At 56.6% G+C, this 20287-nt stretch overlaps 6 protein-coding genes across 6 annotated transcripts; 5 read left to right on the forward strand and 1 right to left on the reverse strand.

Moving 5' to 3' along the window:
• Nucleotides 1-204: 204 nt before the first annotated feature.
• WHR41_06722 (uncharacterized protein) lies at nt 205-3722 on the forward strand (the record flags this gene model as incomplete). Its single annotated transcript, XM_069375327.1, has 2 exons — nt 205-945; nt 998-3722. Exons 1-2 carry the CDS (start codon nt 581-583, stop codon nt 3720-3722), a joined length of 3090 nt encoding a protein of 1029 aa, XP_069227373.1. The 5' UTR covers nt 205-580.
• A 4573-nt stretch (nt 3723-8295) lies between these two features.
• Nucleotides 8296-10434, forward strand: cyn1 (Cyanate hydratase). The gene is made up of 3 exons (XM_069375328.1): nt 8296-8649; nt 8714-9153; nt 9216-10434. The coding sequence occupies exons 1-3, from the start codon at nt 8470-8472 to the stop codon at nt 9235-9237; spliced, it is 642 nt and encodes a 213-aa protein (XP_069227372.1). The 5' UTR covers nt 8296-8469; the 3' UTR covers nt 9238-10434.
• A 310-nt stretch (nt 10435-10744) lies between these two features.
• WHR41_06724 (uncharacterized protein) lies at nt 10745-11305 on the forward strand (the record flags this gene model as incomplete). Its single annotated transcript, XM_069375329.1, has 1 exon — nt 10745-11305. The coding sequence occupies one exon, from the start codon at nt 10745-10747 to the stop codon at nt 11303-11305; it is 561 nt and encodes a 186-aa protein (XP_069227375.1).
• A 796-nt stretch (nt 11306-12101) lies between these two features.
• On the forward strand, nt 12102-14026 carry WHR41_06725 (uncharacterized protein; the record flags this gene model as incomplete). The annotated part of the gene is made up of 3 exons (XM_069375330.1): nt 12102-12410; nt 12473-13585; nt 13649-14026. 3 exons carry the CDS (start codon nt 12102-12104, stop codon nt 13796-13798), a joined length of 1572 nt encoding a protein of 523 aa, XP_069227374.1. The 3' UTR covers nt 13799-14026.
• Nucleotides 14027-14052: 26 nt separating this feature from the next.
• Nucleotides 14053-15138, reverse strand: ncs2 (Cytoplasmic tRNA 2-thiolation protein 2; the record flags this gene model as incomplete). Its single annotated transcript, XM_069375331.1, has 1 exon — nt 14053-15138. The coding sequence occupies one exon, from the start codon at nt 15136-15138 to the stop codon at nt 14053-14055; it is 1086 nt and encodes a 361-aa protein (XP_069227377.1).
• Nucleotides 15139-16433: 1295 nt separating this feature from the next.
• Nucleotides 16434-19637, forward strand: WHR41_06727 (uncharacterized protein; the record flags this gene model as incomplete). Its single annotated transcript, XM_069375332.1, has 1 exon — nt 16434-19637. One exon carries the CDS (start codon nt 16434-16436, stop codon nt 19635-19637), a length of 3204 nt encoding a protein of 1067 aa, XP_069227376.1.
• Nucleotides 19638-20287: the final 650 nt, after the last annotated feature.

Below are 20287 nucleotides of genomic sequence, written 5' to 3' on the forward strand. Positions count from 1 at the left end.
CAGACGCATGCAGATGCGGTGAAGCTTGGCGCAAAGGTAAGCGCCTCGCCTAGCGCCCTCTGCCACGGTGCTGTGGCTTTTGCCGCCGGCATCCGCGCATCATTGATACCAAGCTGCCACTCGCCCTAACCCAATTCACATTCCACCCGCCGCCCGTTGTTGAGATAATCTTCACCGCGGCCGCCAGGCCTCACAAACACTTCGCTCCCTCCACCCTTCGTTTCCTTTTCGCATGTGCTTCGAACAATAGGTCCTTGCGTGCGTGGGACTGCGACACGACGCACCAGCCCGGACATGCGCCTTCCCTTCTGCTATTGTCAAATAAGGAACCGCTCGCGGGTCTGAACCTCGCCTGTACCTATCACCCGGTCTCGACCTCGCACCGCACCACAACACCACCCTCATCGCACATCTCGGACCTCCCTCCCGCTCTGTAGCTAGCCGGTTCACCTCTTGCTGTTTCCTGTGGTCGAACATTCCAGCCAGCTGGTAGTGCTGACGCGCCTACCCTCTGCGCTGGCACTTCAGCGATACGCGAAAACACACGACTCTTCTCCTTTCCCACACCAACAATCGCAACATGATCACGCGGTTGCAGCCAGCAATGCTGGCGCTGTTCGCCCTATTGGCATGCCTACGCTCAGCTTCCGCCGATGAAACACGATATGTCACGTACCTGAGCCCAGATGGAGAAACATCATACCTGGCCGACAATCGGCGGCCTGCACTGTACACTGCCAATTTTGGAGACTGCTTGGGAGGCAGCTTGATCAACGTGACGCGCTTCGATGCGGCTTATTACAAGGACAACATGACCGTGCAATTCCACTTGGCTGGCAACACCAACCTGAACAACGAGGCGTTGATGATGTACATTGGAGTCTACGCTTATGGCGAAAGTAGATTCGATCTGACTTTCAACCCTTGCGATGCGAATATTGCCAGGTAGGCTTTGATGTTCGATCCTCTAAAACGCGTTTCCGCTGACGATCCCTAGTCTATGTCCAGTCAACAGCAGTATCCCTATTGCTGCCAACGGTATCATTCCAATCAGTCAGGAGGATGTCGCCAATATCCCGCCAATCGCACTTTCCATTCCCGACTTCGAGGGCGAGGCTATTCTCCGAATTTTCGCAAACAGCACCGAAAGCGAGATCGGCTGCTACAGCGCGGTAGTAACGAACGGTGCAACTTTCTCGCAACCAGCAGCTGTAGGCTCGATACTTGGAATTTTCACCTTCGTGGCAATGCTCGCATCGTTCGCCACTGCCATATACGGCGAGGCCGTACCTACCATGCGACTGCACTACGCACATTCCCTGTCGGTAGGCGTGATATTTGCAGTCTTCCAGCACATCTTCTTTACCGGGGCACTCTCGATGAACTGGCCTTCAGTGCTAGTTGCTTTCTGGAGCAATTTTGCTTGGTCTGGAGGCATGATACGCACCGGTACAATGCAACGCAGCATTGACAAGCTGATCGGCAACAACCTTGGTAACACCTCCTCCGTTGGTGCGGCAGCTTCTGGAACCGCCAATGAGAACCTTGGTGGCGGCTACGACATCAGCCAGATTTACAAGAGAGGCTTGGGGCATGCGACAAAGCGTGCTTTCGGATTTGCCAAAAACCACCCGGCCATGCGCGACCTCGCCTCGGAGATCTACAAGCGCGACTACTCCTTGGTGCTCAAGCGGGATGTCGTCCGTAGGAGCGCCGTCAATGCACTGCTACGTCGTCAAGAGGAACTTGCGGATGCAAGCGATGGATTCAAGTGGTACGGTCACGCAGTTTCGGAAGGCTTGCCTTTGCCTGGAAACTTCTCAGGTTTTGCTGGCACGCTAGGCCAAGAAGAAATTCGCGTCAGCAATGCCTTCATGACAGGATTCCTCTGGTTTCTGATTCTCTTGGTCCTTGTCGTGGCTGCTACGATGGCCTTCAAGTGGGTTGTCGAAGGCCTGGTCCGTGTGAAGGTGCTCAAGCAGGATCGCCTGGCTTTCTTCCGACAACACTGGCTTGGGTACAGCGCTAATGTCGCCTTGCGCACATGCTTCCTCGCATGGTTCATGATCATGTTCCTCACGATCTTCCAATTCACCTACGACTCTTCTGGTGGAGTGAAAGCCGTGGCGGCTCTTGTTTTCATAATTTTCTTCGTGGGTCTTCCCGCAATTGCCGCCTACGCCTGCTGGTATAAGATTCAACTCGACAAAGGGCGCAGCGAGCGTATTCAAGGCGAGAGCAGGAAGCTGTTCGGGAAGATACCATGGTTCCCGGCTCGCAAGGTGCCACAAGGATCTGCGCAACCGGCGGAGCAACAGCATCAGACTGTGGATCCAGACGATAAGACGCAAAGCGAGCCTTTCTGGCAAAGGATGAATTCGCACTACAGCATTACCACTACGGCTGAGCTCAGGACTAACATCCACGACGATGAAGACTACACCAAGAAGTTTGGCTGGCTCGCGGCGCGCTTCAGGCGGACGAGATGGTGGTTTTTCGCGTTCTGGCTCGTCTACGAATTCATCAGGGCTTGCTTCTACGGTGGAGCTTCCGGTCAACCTCTTACACAGGTTTTTGGTCTTCTCGTTGTTGAAATTTTGGCATTCGCATTCGTGATCTGGGCTCGACCCTTTGAGGGCATGCGGCTGAACATCCTCGTGGTGTACTGCTTGGGATTCAGCAAGGTTGCGACTGTCGCCCTCAGCGCGGCCTTTGACATCCGCTTCAACCTCGAACGCATCACGACGACGGTCATCGGAATCGTTATCATTGTCATCCAGGGAATCTTGGTCATCATCACCATGATCGCTATCGTGGTCAGCGTCATCTCAAGCTATATGTCTGTTTCTCGAAACAAGGAAGAGTTCCGCCCTAGGAAATGGCACGGCATGCGTGAGAAATACTTCAACCACCTGGACACAGTCGTCAATGACGTGCCTCGCGAACCCAAACCAAAGCCCGAGCCCGAGCCCGAACCAGAGGACAAGGGACCGTACTTCGAAGTGAAAGGAATCCGCAGACTGGGCAAAATCGAGGATGACGACCCAGACCCCGTTAACATCGAGGACTCTCTGACCCGCAACCCCAACCAAACCATGACGACCACCCGTGACAACACGGACGCCTCTCTCCCCCTCATGAAAGAAGGCCCCGTCGGCGGAACCGCCTCCCCCGCCCGCCGCAGCCGCGCCACCAGCGCCGCAAGCACAACCCAAGGCGCCCTCCCCTTCGGCGCCCGCCCGCACCGCCCCTCCTGGAGCCAGCGCGACTTCTCCCTCTACTCCCAGCACAACACCACCAATGCCGAAGACGAAACTTCCTTCTCCGCAGTCGACATGTCCCGCTCCCTCCCCGAAGACAACACCACCACGACCGCCACCCCGCCCCGCTCCCGCGCCCCCTCCCGCGGCCCGCCCCAACTCCGCCTCCAGCCCTCCTCCGAGTCTCTAGGCGTCGGTGCCGCCGTCTCCTCCCGCGACGCCATCGGCAAAGTCCCCGCGCCCGCCGTGCGTCCGCGTGCGGGGACGTGGAATTCGCGGCACAGCGCGCGCAACTCGACCAGTGGAGGGGATTTCTTTTTTGATGCGCCGGAGAGCGGTTCGAGTGCTGCTGCGGCGCCGCTGCACGCTCCGTCAGCTGCGAAAGTGCCGCTTACGCCGGCGCAGGAGGTGGAGGAGTTTGTGAGGGCTTCGGGGAGCGGGGAGGAGGTGGGGAGGAAGTGAGGTTAGGTGATGGCTTTTTTCGCATTCCGCATGATTTCTTTCTTGTCTCTGTTTTGCATGTCGGCGCAGATGGTTAGGGTTTTCTGCTCTGCTCACGCTGGGAGGGATGGGGCTGTGATGCCTCTGGACGGAATTTTCCTTTCCTTTGCTTTTTTTTTTTTTTTTTTTTTTTTGTTCATTTCTTTTTCTTTTTGGTTTTGTGATGATGACACGAATGACACGACGCGCTTTCCCGGTCGAGTGGTCCGACCGATCGAGGAAACAGGCACTTTTCTTTCCTTGCAGGGTCTGCGGGTTGTTTCGCTAGACTTGCAACGCGCGATAGATGGTTTTCTTTTTTACATCTCGTTCGCAAGCAATGGAAGTGGTCCAGGGGGGGCGATGATCATGTAGAACTGTATCGAAGCGAGGCGTTTGACGAGAGTGGTCGGTTTGATTTTATGTCTACTCTCCTATCCCTTGCCACGGTATACCAAAGCGCGACCATGCGCTCTCCCATCCCAAGCTCAGCTCTCTACCAGCCACAGCCTTTCGTATTCCATCGACCGTATCCTCCGCGAGAAGACCGTTCCTTCACGATTTTTGTCAGTCACGCGCGCCCGCACGACGCGAATCGACGTGGACCGTTCACAGCCCGAGTCAGGATCCGCCTTGCAGGAGGATTTTAGTGCCATTGTCTTGATCCTCCGGTCAAACACGCATGACTACGGACCCACTGGGATTCCTAGTGGCGACTCCGTTGCAACGGAGTCGTCGCAGGCGCTGGGAAGGGCCCGGTTGTTTTTAGACTCATCGATGGGAGGATTCTCGGCGAGCAGCGATGCGGTGGCGCTGTTGTGCTCGGATGCGTAAGGCTGGACTTCTTATAGGTAGGCGTCTTCCGAGATCAAGCAACTCTCACTTTGGCTCTCGCAACTCCATCACGGAAACTAATACGAGCCTGATTTGGCGGAAAAGACAAACTTGATACCTGATTCCACAGCCGGGGCTTGACAATCACCAAAACACATAACCAACATGACAACAGACGAGAAACACCCCGCCGAGGCCACGACCTCCACCTCCCCTCTCCTACCCCCCGAAGAAGACAACGACGATGACGAAGAATTCGACGAAGTCTGCCTCTGCCGCTCCGGCCGCGACCAACACGGCCGACGCTCGATGCTCTACGAGCGCAAAACCACCGGCGCGATCGTGACCCGCACGGAGCTCGACGAAGCGCGCCTCGCGTTCATGCGCGGCACCCCGATGCTGGACTTCTGCCACCGCATGGACTTGATCTTGGTCGTGTCGCACTGCGAATGGGTGCCGGCGGGGCCGCTGAGGAAGGCTGCGCGGTGGCTGTTCACGCCGTTCGGTTGGGTGGCCATGATAGGCATTGGGGCTAGGGTGCAGTGGGATTGCTGGAGGTTGTCGAGGATGGGATATCCTAGGCCGGAGGAGGTGGAGGAGGAGGGGACCGCTTCGCCTTAGCTTGCCGTGGCTGAGGCCGGAGCTTATTGAGAAGCCGTGGAAGGTGATGGAACGGTGCTGTCGAGCGCGCCGTTGTGTATTTCTACTGTATCATTAGGGCTGACGAATCCACTCCATGAAGAGCTTGACGCCTCTGGAACTAGTTCTAATTCTCGAAGTCCATATCACGACTTGCTCACAGTCTCCTTTTTCCGAGTCGTGGATTATGGGAAACCACAAGCCCGCAACTATCTTCTGAGCTTTTCTGCCTCATCTCAAGGCACAGAGCATGCGTGCAAGTTGCTTCGCTCCACATTCAGCCGTTCGACAGCAATCGTAATGCCATGCCGAAGTCCAATTCGCTATTGTGTCACTGTTGATATGTTCTGGTTGTTACTGTTCCAGAATACCCCTTTATTTCTGCTCACTTCAGCGGCTAACCAGACGGGCATGTTTGGATTGCCGCGTGGAACAAAAAGACCATCTTGGGCGTCACTCGAAGGATTCGTAACGAAACCTGCACGTCAGAAAAGAGCATGTTGACCACGCAGGTTTGCCAGTCCCCTGATAGCCCAAATAGACGTTGCCAGAAAACATCGCATTGATCAGCTAGGCTGATTTTCCATTTGCGCTTCTTTGTTGCAAGATCGAAACCTTGGGGATACGTAGAGAATGTGATAAGATCAGTTGAGAGTAAGACAGATAGTCGTTTTGCAATGGAATGAAGACCGAGGTCCTGACCGCCGGAGCGTTTGACATGGATTGATGTCGATTCTCCCACAATCCTAGTCGAAAGAACCTTGCGACGACTTTCGCCGGGCAAGACAAGGTGAAGATCCACTGGATGCTAGTGTCGGCTTTTATGGCACGAGCTTGTCGCAGGCTTCTTGCGAGGCCCACTTGTTATTAGTATTGCCATTCGCTGATCGTCCTCGCATCCTTCGCGCCAAGTGCGTCTGTGCCGATCGCTTTGAAAGCGTACACATAAATGTCAAGCTAACGGGCAGGCTTTATGAGCCATCACTTTCGCAGGCAGCAAACTCATTGATCCATTAGTCGTCAGGTCCAGTTCGTCGCGGGCAAATTCCACCTTCGTTTGACGAAGTAGATATGATCCAACCGTTAATCAAACATGCCTTTACTAACAATCTCTGAAGACACCAAGCAAAACATGGCATCGTCGAAGGAATCCATTCCCTACGACATGAGCAATACGAATCAGCTCAACGAAGATGATTTTGATGAGGTTCCGCTTTGGAAAACTGCCCTTGATCCGTACGGGCGCCGCTCGATGGCCTTCCGACGGAAAAGGACCGGCAAAATCGTGACGGCGACGGAGCTCAACGAAGAGCAGTTTACCGATAGGCCGATCCTGAACTACTTTCGTCGTCAAGACAGAGGCTTGTGCTGGTCTCTTTGCGAGAGCATCAGACCCGGTCCGCTTCGGATGGCTGTTCAATGGTTGAGCCTGCCGTTGATGTTGGTATGGATTGGTTATAGTCATCTGATGCTAAGGTGGGACGCGTGGAGGTATGGAGCCCCACGCTCTCCTCGGAATGTTGCGCAATAGGTTTAAATTGGCCCGAAGTAACGGAGAGACGAAGGCGGGATGTTGTAGACAAGCATTCGCGGTCGTCATGAACGCGGTCGTCAGAAACAGGCAATGTAACCTTTCGCTTGAAATGGAGACTTTGCGTTCTCTAAGTCGCTTGTTTTACGATCGTTCGTGCTGTACGATGCCTTGTACCATCTTTATTTCTGAATCACACGATCCTGGAACGTGCGGTGGGCCTGCGGCGGGAGAAGGCGCCTTGCCATCCGAGCATTCGCCGGCTCCGGAATGTGCGTGTAGCCCACTCAGGATCCTGACACAGTGTACTGTGTGGTTGGTGCACAATTTGAGATCATCGAGCAACTCCCAATCAGCTGTATCCTCGAGAACAGCCGGTCCCAATACTTTCCCTCTGGTATGACCATACTGAAGCCCAAAAGCCATGGAGGGCTACTCAAGCAACGCATTGCGGATCACTTTGTCGAAGAGCCCGGGTTCATGTCCCTCTCATATGAGGGTAGCTCTGGACGCAATCTCAGCACCTTGCGGCAGGGACATGGCCGACCATCATAGAGTACGTCTCTCGGGTCTTGGACAAGTTCCGGAGAAGCGACCAATACCAAGATCCGAAAGCTAATTGTCTCGAGTTGCAGAGGCCAGTTCATGGTATCCGGGTCGCGTATCTGAAGTAATGAGAGAAGGCTCTATAATGAGCTCTTGACCGAGCTACTCGCTTTGGGAAGTTGGATGCATAGGCCTGAGTATTCTCGACATCCCTGGACTGACGGTGGCGCGGATATACTCACCAATCCGGCCTTTGAGTACGTACTAGAGCGATTATGGGGTATTATAATGCAATGCTCCAACGACGACGTTGCATATTGAAGCCCTAGCTTGCTGGCATCGTATGTCCGCTCGGTCTGGTTTGGGCAAGAATCTCATCTTCACGAAGTTCAGTGCCTAGATGGGAAAAGTCTAGACTGAGGTCGGGAGAATGGTATTCCTGTAGCGCAGAGGGGCTTGAAACCACGTGTATGCTAGGGTGTACGTAGACCAATTGATAGGAAGAGATCATACTACTTCAGCCGCGAGAAAGCATGGGGAGCAGGGTCATGTGACAAGTCATCACGTGACCATTCATCACATCCCTTCCAACTTCCAAGACCGGGACATAATTCCTCCCCCTAACATTCCTGTAATAAATCTGCATTGAAACATTGATGTCTAGAAAGCCAGAAACGATGTGGCGGTCGGCAAATCTATTCACTTGGGCAAAGTTGTGCCCAAGTGACAAGACATTACAAGGTGTTGCTCTCTACGCTGTTGACGCGCCCGTGTCGCGCTCCCGCAACTGGAGAGTCAAGATCGACTGGCTATGGTTCTGTGGATAGGAGATATTGCGGATGTTGTGTCGCGGCGCTATCGCAGTCGACAAGCCGCAAAAGAGGGGGCATTTGGAATAGAGTCCATGCGGTCTCCGACAAGGCGGAGTTGATGCAGCCATGACGTTGCGGATGGCCGATTCCCCGGCTTGAGCTCCCCACCGCCGTCATCAATACATCCAATCGCCGTTAACAACATTGCTTCCAAGTGTTCCGGCCGTCCGCGATAAGATACAAGACTGCATCTGCTTTAGTCTGCAGCTCCAAACCCGCGTTCTAGCTCCCATTCTCCTCTTTCTGCCCCAGCAAGCTGCGTGACCGCCTGCACTACAAGTACCGAGCTGCCTTGACAACCTCCACAATGGCATCTTCTCTCGTCTCCTCCGCGAGAATCGCTACCCGCTCTGCTCCACTGATCGCAAGGACTGTCGCCAGACCGACCGCCTCGTTCATCACCCAGCAGAGAAACACTTTCGCTACGACACCCGCAAAGATGGCCGCTCAAGGAACCTCCAGCGGTCAGCCTATCGCGACTCTTGACGTAAGCTCGATCCAACCACACCCATTATTGCGAGATCAATTCCAGCTCACAATTCCAACTACAGAAATCCGCCTCTTCCAACCTCGCCTCGCAATGCAGCCTCCTCTTCGACGCCAAAAAGGCCAAGAACCTCTCATTCGAGACCATCGCCAAAGCCATCGGTCGTGAAGAAGTCAGCACCGCCGCCATGTTCTACGGCCACACGCAAGCCAGCGAGGAAGATCTCAAGGGCCTGTCCAAGGTCCTCGGCATCCCTGAGGAGACTCTCCGCCAAACGGAGCTGCTGAACTTCCCCGACCGTGGCCGCTCGCTGGAGATGCCGCCGCGCGAGCCGCTCGTCTACAGGCTGTACGAGATCGTGCAGAACTACGGCTACGCGTACAAGAGTGTGATCAACGAGAAGTTCGGCGATGGCATCATGAGTGCGATTTCGTTCAGCACGAAGGTCGAGAAGGAGACGGATGAGAAGGGCGACTGGGTTAAGATTACTCTGAGGGGCAAGTGGTGCGTATACTCTGATTTTCTAGTGCACGTGCAAATGGAGAGAAGGCTAACGTGCTATCTAGGCTCCCGTTCTCCCGCTTCTAGATGCTGGGAGAAGATGTACATAAATGATAATCGAAATATTGGAAACGTTCAGCTGTCCCATACCCTCGTGTCGCCATTACAATGCGAAGAAGGACTGGCATTCAATTCTTGGGAGAATGGCTGGACCCAAGTCCTATCTGTTATTGAACGAATAGGCTGCTCCCCAAGCTCTACAGCAGTTGACCATGTCCCTTCGAGACTCTGATCCGCCTGGGTAAAAGTGCGAAGCTGCATCGCCCGGGCCCATCGCGCAGCTATCAGCAACAACCTTTGGTTGAACGTATTCACTGACTCTTGAGAGACAACTCCCCAATGTCGCCAGGATCTCCAAGGTGAAGGTCCGGCGGTATGACACTGTGCTGCTCTCTGACTCTACCGCCTCACGACACTATCATTTTCCTTGGAGATGCCACTTTTGCTTCGAGAGCGAAAACTGCGCCTCCGAGACTGGTACGCAACTGTCAGCGGCGCTCGTTGAGTACAAGCATACGTTCGCCATTGAGAGGCATATTGTGACTTCTCCGAATGCTACAAGCTGTATACGCCCTTACCTAACCCTCCAGTCTCACGTATCGACTATGGCCCCCTGAGACACTCATCTGGAAATGGCGTCAACAATGAACACAAAGTCGGTGCCGGCACCGATCAGACTCCCCAGGCTGATCCTGGGACCGAGAGTGGCATCATCTCCCCAGGGCGACCTTCTCCGCCTCGCTCTGGCCGCGACTACTCTTCGTCGCTTTCCTTTGACTACCATCTCCCCGGTCACCCCTGTATGTGCTTTCTCCGAAGCGCCTGTGCCACTGTCAGCAGCTCCGGGTGAAGGGGAGTGCATGGTCGCCGTGGAGAGACGAAGCTATGACGTTCCCGAAGGCTACGCGCACCTCGAAGGGCGGCAATCTCAACAAGGGTCGCAAGGGCGATGCCATTGCCCTTGATTTGAAGGTGCTGCTGTCTGACACTGCAGTTCCACATTTGGAGTATGATCCTTTGAGACTATTTCTATCGCCACTAACCTGACAGCACGCGTTCTCCGAGGTCTTCATGCACCTACCAGCGACACTGTTCAACAATCAGCATATGCCCGCTCAAGAGCAGCTATGCTACGATCTGAGGGTCCCCACACCGCTCTAGGCCCCGAGTGCTGCTATCTGACCTAATAGTCTCAGGGTTAAAGCGTGTGCCTCTGAGAAGCGAAGGCAGTTTTACTGTCTCTAATCTTGCCTTCTCTGAGGCGTGCATGCAGCTGTCAGCAGCATCGGTAGGTCAAGATCACATGCTCATCACTGAGAGCCGATTGAAAGATCTGTCACATGTAAAGCCCGTACGAGAGTAACATCAATGCATCTTGTCCATTCTGCGCATTATCTTCTCCCCTCGACAACAACGACATCTCACTGGGAAAACATCGCAAAGGTAAGACAACACAGTAGATAGCAGCACAAGGACCAAGGCATTGGCAAGAAACGAAAAGACACACCATTCTTCACCGCAACTAATAACCCAGATGCCGAACCTCCTCAAGCGCAAGAGAAGCGCGCCTACTCCCTCGCTCGACGACCAACCGTGGGCAACCGCCCACCTCACCCGGCCCGTCTACGACCTCCATCCCGCCGAGAGCGCAACCATGACCAATTGCTCAAGCGACAAGATCCCCGTCGAAACCGCTCCCACGCCCGCGCAAACCATGCCCTCACTCGACGCAGACGCTATCACGCCGGCGCCCGAGCCCAGCAGCAGCATCACGCGCCCTGCGCCGCCGCGGCACAAGCACACCTTCAGCGAGCTCTTCGACCTCTCCGACATCGCGGCGGGCGACACCGTGCGATCGCCGAGCGGCAATGTACTGTCCGCGGAGCAGGCCGCGAAGCGCGAAGACAGGCCGAAAGGCATCAAGGAGAGGCAGGAGACGATCAGGAGGAGAGTCAAGGAGAGGAGGGGATCGTCTTTCGCGTTGGGAAATCGCATTTCGATTATCGGTGATGCGTTTGGGAAGGAGGAGAGGGCTAAGGAGGAGAGGGAGAAGAAGAGGAATTGGTTCGGGTGGTTGTTTTGCTGTTGGCGGTGATCGTTTCCAGCTGGAAGAGCGTTGGATGACGGATTGAGCGGAATTGGGTACGAGGAAACGGTTAACGGCTCTTGAGGGAATAAAACTCCAAAGGCATTGGATCGGGAACCAGGAGGATTTGGCGCTCAGCATCGCCTCGCACGAGGGCTGAAAGAACGGAAATATCGATCGATGTGAGACCGAAGAAATCGTTGGTTATCACGAAAAGCGATTGACAAGGCTCCGTACAGTCGAGACGCTACTCCTGACGAAGCGATACCGCTCTATTGTATCTATTGTGCTCAAAACGACAATCCCGTCGTTTGACTGGGGTGGCGAGGGGTGTATTGTCGGCCGCGTGAAGTCTGCTCCTTCCTCTATTGTGAATCACCCGCACCTTCCTATTGTCACCAGACCCAGCCACCCGCACCTCAGCGCCTATTGTTAGAATTTGCCACACCACCCTCCCTCACCGTGTCCATGTTCAACCACTTCCTCTTCTCTGACGAACTCACATCACCAATCCCTCACTTAATCCCTCACCCCGAACACTCACCCCCACACTCACCTGAGCACGCACCTGAGCGCTCACCCGATCACTTCAATCACAATGCCGGCTTCAATCAGCACGGTTTTCACGGACGACACATGCTCCACCCAGCCGACGACGATAATGGCTTCACGAGCGTCGTCTCGATTCGTTAGCAACGTCAAGCAGTCCCTCCCGAACACATTGTACTCCCTGCGCAACAACGGCAACCTCGCCCCGTCCTTCTCCTCCAAGATCAACACGTACTCCACCCCGAAGCCAAGCACAATGGCAGTCCCACTCGATCCTCTCAAGCCATTCGCCTGCAACAAAGCCGGCTGCTACAACTCCTTCGACACCGAAAAGGAGCTGAAACACCACAAGGTCGACGACCCGACGCATTTCTACTGCAAGAAATGCGACGTCGACTGCGAAGACTGGGCGGCTCTGACCCAGCACAAAGTCGACTCCATGGCTCCGTTCCTGGAGCTGAGAAACAACACTTTGCCCGATGGCGCAAAGCTCAAGCACATTGTTTGCGAGTTCTGCGGAGAGGATTTCAAGAGTATGGGCGGGAGGCAACTGCACCGTGAGACTGTAAGTTTTGATGCTAATTTATCCTTCTTGATCCATGCAATATGCTAATCGTTCAACTCCAGCGCCACAGAGGTTCGCAAGAAATCAAATGCCCCGGCTGCCCGGCTATCTTTGTCCGCGCGGCGTTCTTGATTGGTCACATTGAGAATGACGAATGCGAGACTATCAGAGGACATGAGTTGATCGCGCACATTCAGCACAAGTACGTCAAGAAGGAGATCATGAAAGATCTGTGCGGCCTCGCAGAGAATCTCAAGCTCAACGGCCCATCCGAGACGCCCGGTTTGATCCAAGACGATGATGTTAGTGCGATAGAGGACGACACCCAGACCGAAGGAGGTGTTCAACTGCACAACGACTATGAAGAGAGCGAGTGTGGCGGTGTGCCTCTTGGGCCAAGATTTGAATCTATCGAGCTTGCTGGGAAGAAGGTTTCCCTGACGCGCAACAACCTCGAGACTTGGCCTCGCCTGCCTCATCAAACAGGCTCCTCTGTTCCGGACGATATCAGAAACAAGCAGATCGGCTCGCCTCCGCCATCGGTTATTCCCTCTGCCATCCCCGCTAAAGCTAGCGACTGGGCCGTACGCGCTGTGAGCCAGACTACCAGCCGTTGCGGCGGCGAAAAGGTCTATACGGAATCCTATCCTTCGCTGCCAGGCCGCCGCCAAGTCTCCCATGCATGCCATTCGATGGACGGCGATTCCTACAACGACGACGATGTTGTCTCAGTTTCCACGGCAAAGCCAGAGCACGTCCTAAGCAGACCCGCCGCGTGGACTACAGCCCAAACCTCCCGCGCCCTCTTCGGCGACGTCAACCCCACCGAAAACACCAAAGAGGCCGAAACCATCCTGGCCAGAAACAGAGAGGAGACCGAAAAGGCCCCGAACCTCATCCTCAACTCCCGCTGGTGGGACCCGTACAGCGACGAGTACAACCCCGAGCTCTTCAAAACGACCGCAGTCGGCAGCTATTCCTGCCCGTTCCCAGACTGCGACGCCGAAGTCTTCGGCTGCTCTGCCGACATCGAAACTCATCTCTTGCTTTGCCACACCAGAGTTCAGTACCGCTGCCCGGGCTGTCTGAAGCTGTTCCGCCGCGCGCAGGACTTGGTCGCGCACATCGAGGACACGCGCAAGTGCCCGATCAAGAAGTCGGAGAGCTTCAAATCTGTATGTTCATCGACCAGCCCAGTCCTTCAAACTTGATGTGAAAATGCTGACCCAATTGCGCAGGTGCTCGACGAGATCAGCGGCGGCTTTCTCAAGGCGAAGCGTCTGCCACAGCCGGAGATTTTCAGGCCTGAGACGGCTGTCGTCAGGGCTGACAAGAAGGCCCTCGATGGGGTCTTGTCGCTCCAGTACTCGGCTCACATGCCGAAGTGAGCATTGGTTGCGAGAATCAAAAGTGTTTCCTCTCTGGTATTCGACCCCAATGCCGATTTGAGTGGGAGCAAAGGTTTCAGGAAGCGAGAGAAATGTCGTGTCGTGTCGTGCCAGGAGCAGCAAACCTGCCCCCCCAAAACCAGTGAGGAGCACGCCAGAACTAGTCCGACGTCTCCCGAGTAGCTAGCATCAGAAGATCCCCCTCTCTCCATCCCTTCCATCCATCCCTCTCTCAATTTCCATACCAGCTCAAATCACGACGCAGCCCCAACCCCCTGCATAGTCCTCACACACCCCCAACACAACCGGCTCCTCTCCGGCGCCGCGCCCTCCAGCGGCACATCACACAGCTCGCACCCCAGCTCTCCTGCCCCGACCTCTCTCGCCTGCAACTTACTCGTCGTGCGCACGACGTTCGCCACGATGGAGGGGTACTCCTCCTCGACGCCGGCGAAGTAGCCGCGCGTCAGCGCGTCGATCGTCGAGTTCTTCATCGCCGCCGGGGCTGCTTGGGATTCGCTGGCGGTGCGAAGGAAGGGCGTCAGGGGGGGTTCGGCAAAGGCGACGAAGGGGACGAGTTCTTTGGACAGGAGGTCGCGGAGGGGGTGGTAGGTTGGGATCTCGCCCTGGCCGTCGCCTGCCTCGGAGGGAGTGGGAGCGGAAGAGATGGGCCCGTCGCTCACGAGCCAGGGAACCGCGAAGCCGCGGCCTTTGGCTGTTTCTGCGAGCGCGCGCTCGGCGAGGCGGGTTGTGCTGTCGCCGAGGAGGATGGCGGCGCTGTGGGTTTCGCGGGCGTGGTGGGCGATGAGTTTGCGGAGGAGGTGGGCGGAGAGGTCGGCGCGGGCGGTGGGGGTGGGGAGGGTGGAGAGGAGGGAGGCGAGGGATGAGGGGGGTTGGAGGGTGGAGGGGAGGAGGTGCGGGAGGGAGGTTATGCTTGCTAGGGGCACGGCGGCGTAGGTGTGTTCTGGAAAACGGGACTGGAGTTGGTCGAGAAGGGGCTGGGCGGGGGGTTCGTCGGGTTGCTCGATGTGGAGGACGTGCAGCTTGAAGCCGGGGCGGCCGCTCTTGTCGATTTGGTTCTTGAGGTGGCGCGAGAGGGTGTAGAGGAGGGCGGTAGAGCAGGGGCCGAAGGAGAGCGGGAGCAGCAGCGTCTTCTCTTTGCCGGGTTCGGAGTTCTTGACGCGGAAGGTTTCCATCCGCTTGACGACTTTCGTCTGCACATATTTGTCGAAGCAGGCTTTGCACAGAGGCTCCGTCCGGACGGTGATGGCGGTGTCGGGTGATTGGCAGCGTCGGCAGAGACTCTTGTCTGCAGGCGGTAGATTGCGTCGGCCGGCCATGGCGTGGTTGGTTGTGTTGTGGTGATAGGCTTTTTTAACCTTCGGTCTTCCAGTGCTCGCTCGGGGCTGGAGGCGTTACACTGCCTTATCTTCAAGACTGCGAGTGATGTACAGGGCTTAGTCACCCGCAGACAGCCCTGCGAATTTGCGCACGGTCCGGCACGCTTTTCCGGGGCAGCAGGGCGAGGCAAATCCAGAGCAGACTCTGGGATTGTGGAGTACAGTAGTGGTGCCGTCGCGGGTAGGGCAAGGACGCGTACAATGATACAGCACCACAGGCACCACGAACGCCGTCCTTGCCTGACCGTGAAAATGCACAGTCGCAGGTGAAGATCGCCGGTCTCCAGCGTGCTAGTCGACCCAGCCCTGCTCGGCTGATCCTGTATGTAGATGCTGTGACGACTCGAGTCGCAAGCGGTCGTTGCCAAGTCGTCTCTTCCGAGCCAAGGACGAACGCTCTCTTGGCGTACGTGGTGAGAATCTTGAAGTCGGGATGCGTGCTTGGGCCGGGGACGAAGTAGGTTGGAAGTATCGCGTGCTCAGACACCAGACGATCCAGACAGCCACGTGGAAAATATTACACGGATTGATACATGCTTCAATACCTGCCAACTGCCAACCATCATCAATCAATCGTCCCCAGTACCGACCGACACTCGGCTCCGCGAGAACTACGGCCCAGCGGTCGGATCAACAAGGCGGCACCAGCAGCCGCAGTCAGCGGCCGTGGACGCCACCCACCCACCCACCCTTGCCCTGCATCGTCATTGCTCAAGGGCCGCTATAAGGTTCGCGGGCGCTCGTCTGGCCCGTTGCTGCAATCGCGCGAAGTCTTTGCTATCCGTCTTGTCTCTCCCATATAACCGTCCAAGCTCTTTTGCTTGACCGACTTGCCACGCCCGCCGCTCCACGCGAGCCTGAGACACGACGCCGCGACTGGGCATAAGCAATTCCCCCAACTCCACCGACCAAGGAACTAGCGTTGCCGACGAAATCACGCTCCTCTTGGCTCCTCTTGAATCTCCGCCACTGTTCTTGTCCTGCTCGTCTCGTCGCCTCTCGACCTGCGCGGAACAACACACCACACACTGCCAATTGAGGCCTTCTGGAGCGGCGACTGGGCGCACCCGAGTACCTGCATGCATCCGCGTCTCACAGCCCGCTTTCGCCTCAACCGCAGCACGGCCGCATCAAACTACGACTCGCGACTGCGACTGCACGCGACTACATAAAGAGGCGGACCCACACTGTACATATAGCCTTGCAGAAGTCTAGAAGGTGGACTGCTGCACAACATGGCGTGGGAGCACTTGGAGATCAACCGACCTCATTTGGTCTACATCATCCTCGGCGGTTTCACCACGCTGTTCATGCTGTGTTCCTCGGTGATTAAAGAGCGCTTGTACATCGGCGAGGCCACAGTCGCGACCATTTGCGGTATCATCTTCGGACCGCATGCGGCGAATCTGATCAATCCCCTTACTTGGGGCAACACAGATCAGATTACGCTCGAGTTCTCTCGCATCGTCTTGGTGGTACAATGTTTTGCCGTCGGCGTCGAATTGCCCAAGGCATACATGGAACGCCACTGGAAGTCTGTCACCTTTTTGCTCGTGCCTGTCATGACTTTTGGTTGGCTCATTACAAGTCTGTTCATTTGGGGTCTTTTCGGTGGCCATCTGAACTGGCTGGACAGCCTGTGTTGCGCAGCCTGCGTCACTGCCACCGATCCTGTGCTGGCGTCTTCCGTCGTCGGTAAAGGCAAGTTCGCCAAGCGTGTGCCCAAGCATCTTCGAGATCTGCTGTCGGCCGAATCTGGCTGCAACGACGGCATGGCCTTCCCTTTTATTTACCTTGCGGTTTACATCATCCGTTACAAGGGACACCCGGAGGAAGTCGCCCTCCACTGGTTCTGCTACACCATTCTTTACGAATGTATCTTCGGCGCGATCTTCGGAGTTACAATTGGCTACATCGCGCGTCGCGCTGTGCGTGCTGCACACGAACGGGATATGATAGACAGGGAGTCTTTCCTCGTTTTCTACTTCGTCCTCGCGCTCTTCTGCGCCGGCGCTGGGTCTATCCTCGGTGCCGATGACCTACTGATTGGTTTCGCAGCTGGTGTGGGCTTCAGTAACGACGGCTGGTTTACCGAGAAGACTGAAGAATCCCACGTCTCGAACGTTATCGACTTGTTGATCAACTTGGCATTCTTCGTCTACTTTGGCACTATTGTTCCTTGGGACCAGTTCAATGCCCACCAGCTCGGTCTGGATGTCTGGCGACTTGTCGTCCTTGCACTGTTGGTGCTTTTCTTCCGACGCATTCCAATCATGCTCGCGCTGAAACCAGTAATACCGGACATCAAGACGTGGCGTGAGGCGCTCTTTGCCGGTCACTTCGGCCCCATCGGTGTCGGTGCCATCTTCGTCGCCATTCTCGCCAGAGCAGAACTCGAGTCCGAGCATGGCTCGACAACGCCACTTGCTGTCTTGCCACCTGACGGCTTTCCTCACGAGAACATTATCGAACTCATTTGGCCTATCACGACATTCTTGGTCATCACCTCGATTATCGTCCACGGCTCTTCGATCGCAGTATTTACACTCGGAAAGCACATCAACACCCTCACCCTCACCATGTCTTACACTCAAGCCAACGACAACGGCCCCTCCTGGATGGAGCGCCTGCCTCGCATCCAATCTCGCTCCAAGAGCTCTATGTCTCTCGGCCGATACGACACTGACATCGACGAGAAGGAAAGGACCCTGTCTCCAGACAACTTGCAGCCGGGAACTTTCCTGCGCCGCCAGCGCGAGGAAGACACGCCGCGACCCCGAGCTTCGAGCAGACACCGTTCCCGTCGCAGCAGAAACATCTCCAGCGGTGGACCGATCAGTGAATCTGCTATCCACCCCATTCGCAAAGACGAAAACGGCAATACTACCAGTCGCAGCGACTCGGATACCCTCGCTGCCAAGACGGATTCGCCCCCTTCTTCTAACGACAACAACAAGGACGACGCGGCGGAGATCTACGAAGAAGGCAGCCACACGGTTTACGAAGATGCCGAGGGCAACGTGCTCGCCGTCGAGCCTACTCACGAGGGCGACACACCGAGGGAACGTGCGCAGTCTGAAATTGAAGAGGGCAAGCGTCTTATGCATAAGGAAGGCGCGGATCAAAACCGCGGCGTGGCGCCCACCATGGACGATCCGAACGACGATACTGCCCAAGAGACCAAGCGCAAGGCGTCCCAGGTCGCCGAGGGAGCGAAGGAAGCCGCGCAAGGCACAGAGAAGCCGAAGCGCCAGGGCCTGTCGAAGCAGGGCACCATGAACAAGATCACCACGCTCGCCGGCATGAAGAAGAAGGACAAGCCTGAGGGCGAGGCCAAAGCCAAGGCAGAAGCGAAGAGAGCCCAGGGCCCCGCCCGCGCCTACCAGTACGGCAACACCATCATCGTCGAAGACGAAGACGGCGAGGTCATCAAGAAATACGACATCGGCCCCAACGCCGGCAAAGGCGACGCCGCGCCCGCAGGGCCCAACGCCACCCACAAGTCCTTCGGGCGCGGCCGCGTGGGCAAGATGCTCGGCATGGGCCACGGTCAGGGCAAAGGCGACGCCGCCGCCGCAGGCCCCTCGACCACAGGCGCCGACGGCTCCCAGCGCCCTCAGCCCGAGCGCCGCCGCACCTTCAAGAGCAGCAACGACAACGACAACCCGGACGACGACCTCGTCCGCTTCACCATGTCCTCCGGCGGCCGGCGCATGAGCAAAGCGGAATTCATCGACTCGATCAAAAGCATGGACCCGAAAGCCCGCGCGCGCGTCGTCGAGAACTCCGACGTCCCCGAAGCCGTCAAGCGCGCCGCCCGCAAGGACGCCCGCGAGCACGCCGCCATCCAGCACGGCAACAGCCCGACCGCCGGCGTGCCCGTCGTGCCCGAGCAGCCGGCCGCCGAAGACGAAGGCTACTTCGGCTCCCAGCAGCAGGGCAAGAAACAGTCGCGCTCCGGCTCTGCCGGCGGCGTCCTGCAGCCCACGAGCCCCGGCGACGCGCACGACACGGAGCTCAAGCTCGTCGACTCGAACGAGCAGGAAATCCCCTTCCACGACGTCTCGGCCTCCGTGCGCCAACAGCACGACAGCAGCAGGCCCGAAACGGCCGCCGAGCGCCGCCGCCGGCAGGCCTCGCGCGCCGCACAGCCGGACTCCGACAGCGAAGACGACGGCACGGAGCGCGTGCCTCCCCGGCCGTCCGGGCGCGCCGCGCCGCAGGCGGAAGAAGACGACAACGACGACGCGACGGAGACGGCGGCGGAGAAGAGGCGGCGCATCGGGGCGCTGGGCGTGTCGGCGCAGGAGGACAGCGACAGCGAGGAAGAGGCGCAGCGGGGCGGCGGGAGCGCCGGGGCCGCGACGGCGCCGCCGCAGGCGTCGTCGGGGTTCCATAGGCAGAGCACGCTGAAGTGGGGGAAGAATGTTAAGGGTTGATTGAGGGAGGACCTGTGTAAGGATGGGATTTGGTTTGGGTTCTTGTATAATGATTGTTTCTTTTTTTCTGTCTGTCTCGTGTAGGTCTGGGCATCTTTGCTTGTGAATTTCGCTTGCGCGGCATTTGTGTCTGTTTGGGGATATCTTAGCGCTGGCATGGGCTTGGAATGATGAGCAGCAGCATAGCGTGAAACGACGACTAGTGATTTTGTCTCGAGATGCTACATAGAGCTATACAAACGGCCGAAAATGCGCTTTGAATCTGCACTTGCTCCACAATCAATCGTCGCTTGTGATTCCGGTCGCTCGTGTCGTGTACGTGTTGTCGTTGCCGTGGGGGTACCTGTGATTTCCCTGACACAGAATGTCGCCCTGGCTGTCAGTGAGGTGAAGGCGCGCGATAAATCAAGGAAAGAGACTCGTCATGGCATGAACGTAACACGAGAAAAGGAAAATCGTGAAGAGAGGCATCGTCAAGTATCGTGAAAGCGCGGTGCTGAGAAAGAAAGACCGCAGCGCGTGCTGTTGGTCTCCCCTGCAATACAAGTATTAATAGTTCTGTCTCCGGGCCTCTTCCGCAGTTCAGAATGCCCTGCTCCTTCCCGCATCAAAAGATGATGCTTTTTCCCAAACGCTAAATTGCAAGTTAG

The sequence above is a fragment of the Cladosporium halotolerans genome (genome assembly GCF_011745625.1).
Source record: "Cladosporium halotolerans strain TM138-S3 chromosome Unknown Sca27, whole genome shotgun sequence".
Lineage (NCBI taxonomy): Eukaryota > Fungi > Ascomycota > Dothideomycetes > Cladosporiales > Cladosporiaceae > Cladosporium > Cladosporium halotolerans.

Bases quoted from the DNA above. Each gene is read 5' to 3' on its own strand.
- cyn1 (XM_069375328.1), top strand. From the start codon at position 8,470: ATGGCATCTTCTCTCGTCTCCTCCGCGAGAATCGCTACCCGCTCTGCT. The intron at 8,650-8,713 runs GTAAGCTCGATC...TTCCAACTACAG, and splicing joins AGCCTATCGCGACTCTTGAC to AAATCCGCCTCTTCCAACCT. The intron at 9,154-9,215 runs GTGCGTATACTC...CGTGCTATCTAG, and splicing joins ATTACTCTGAGGGGCAAGTG to GCTCCCGTTCTCCCGCTTCT.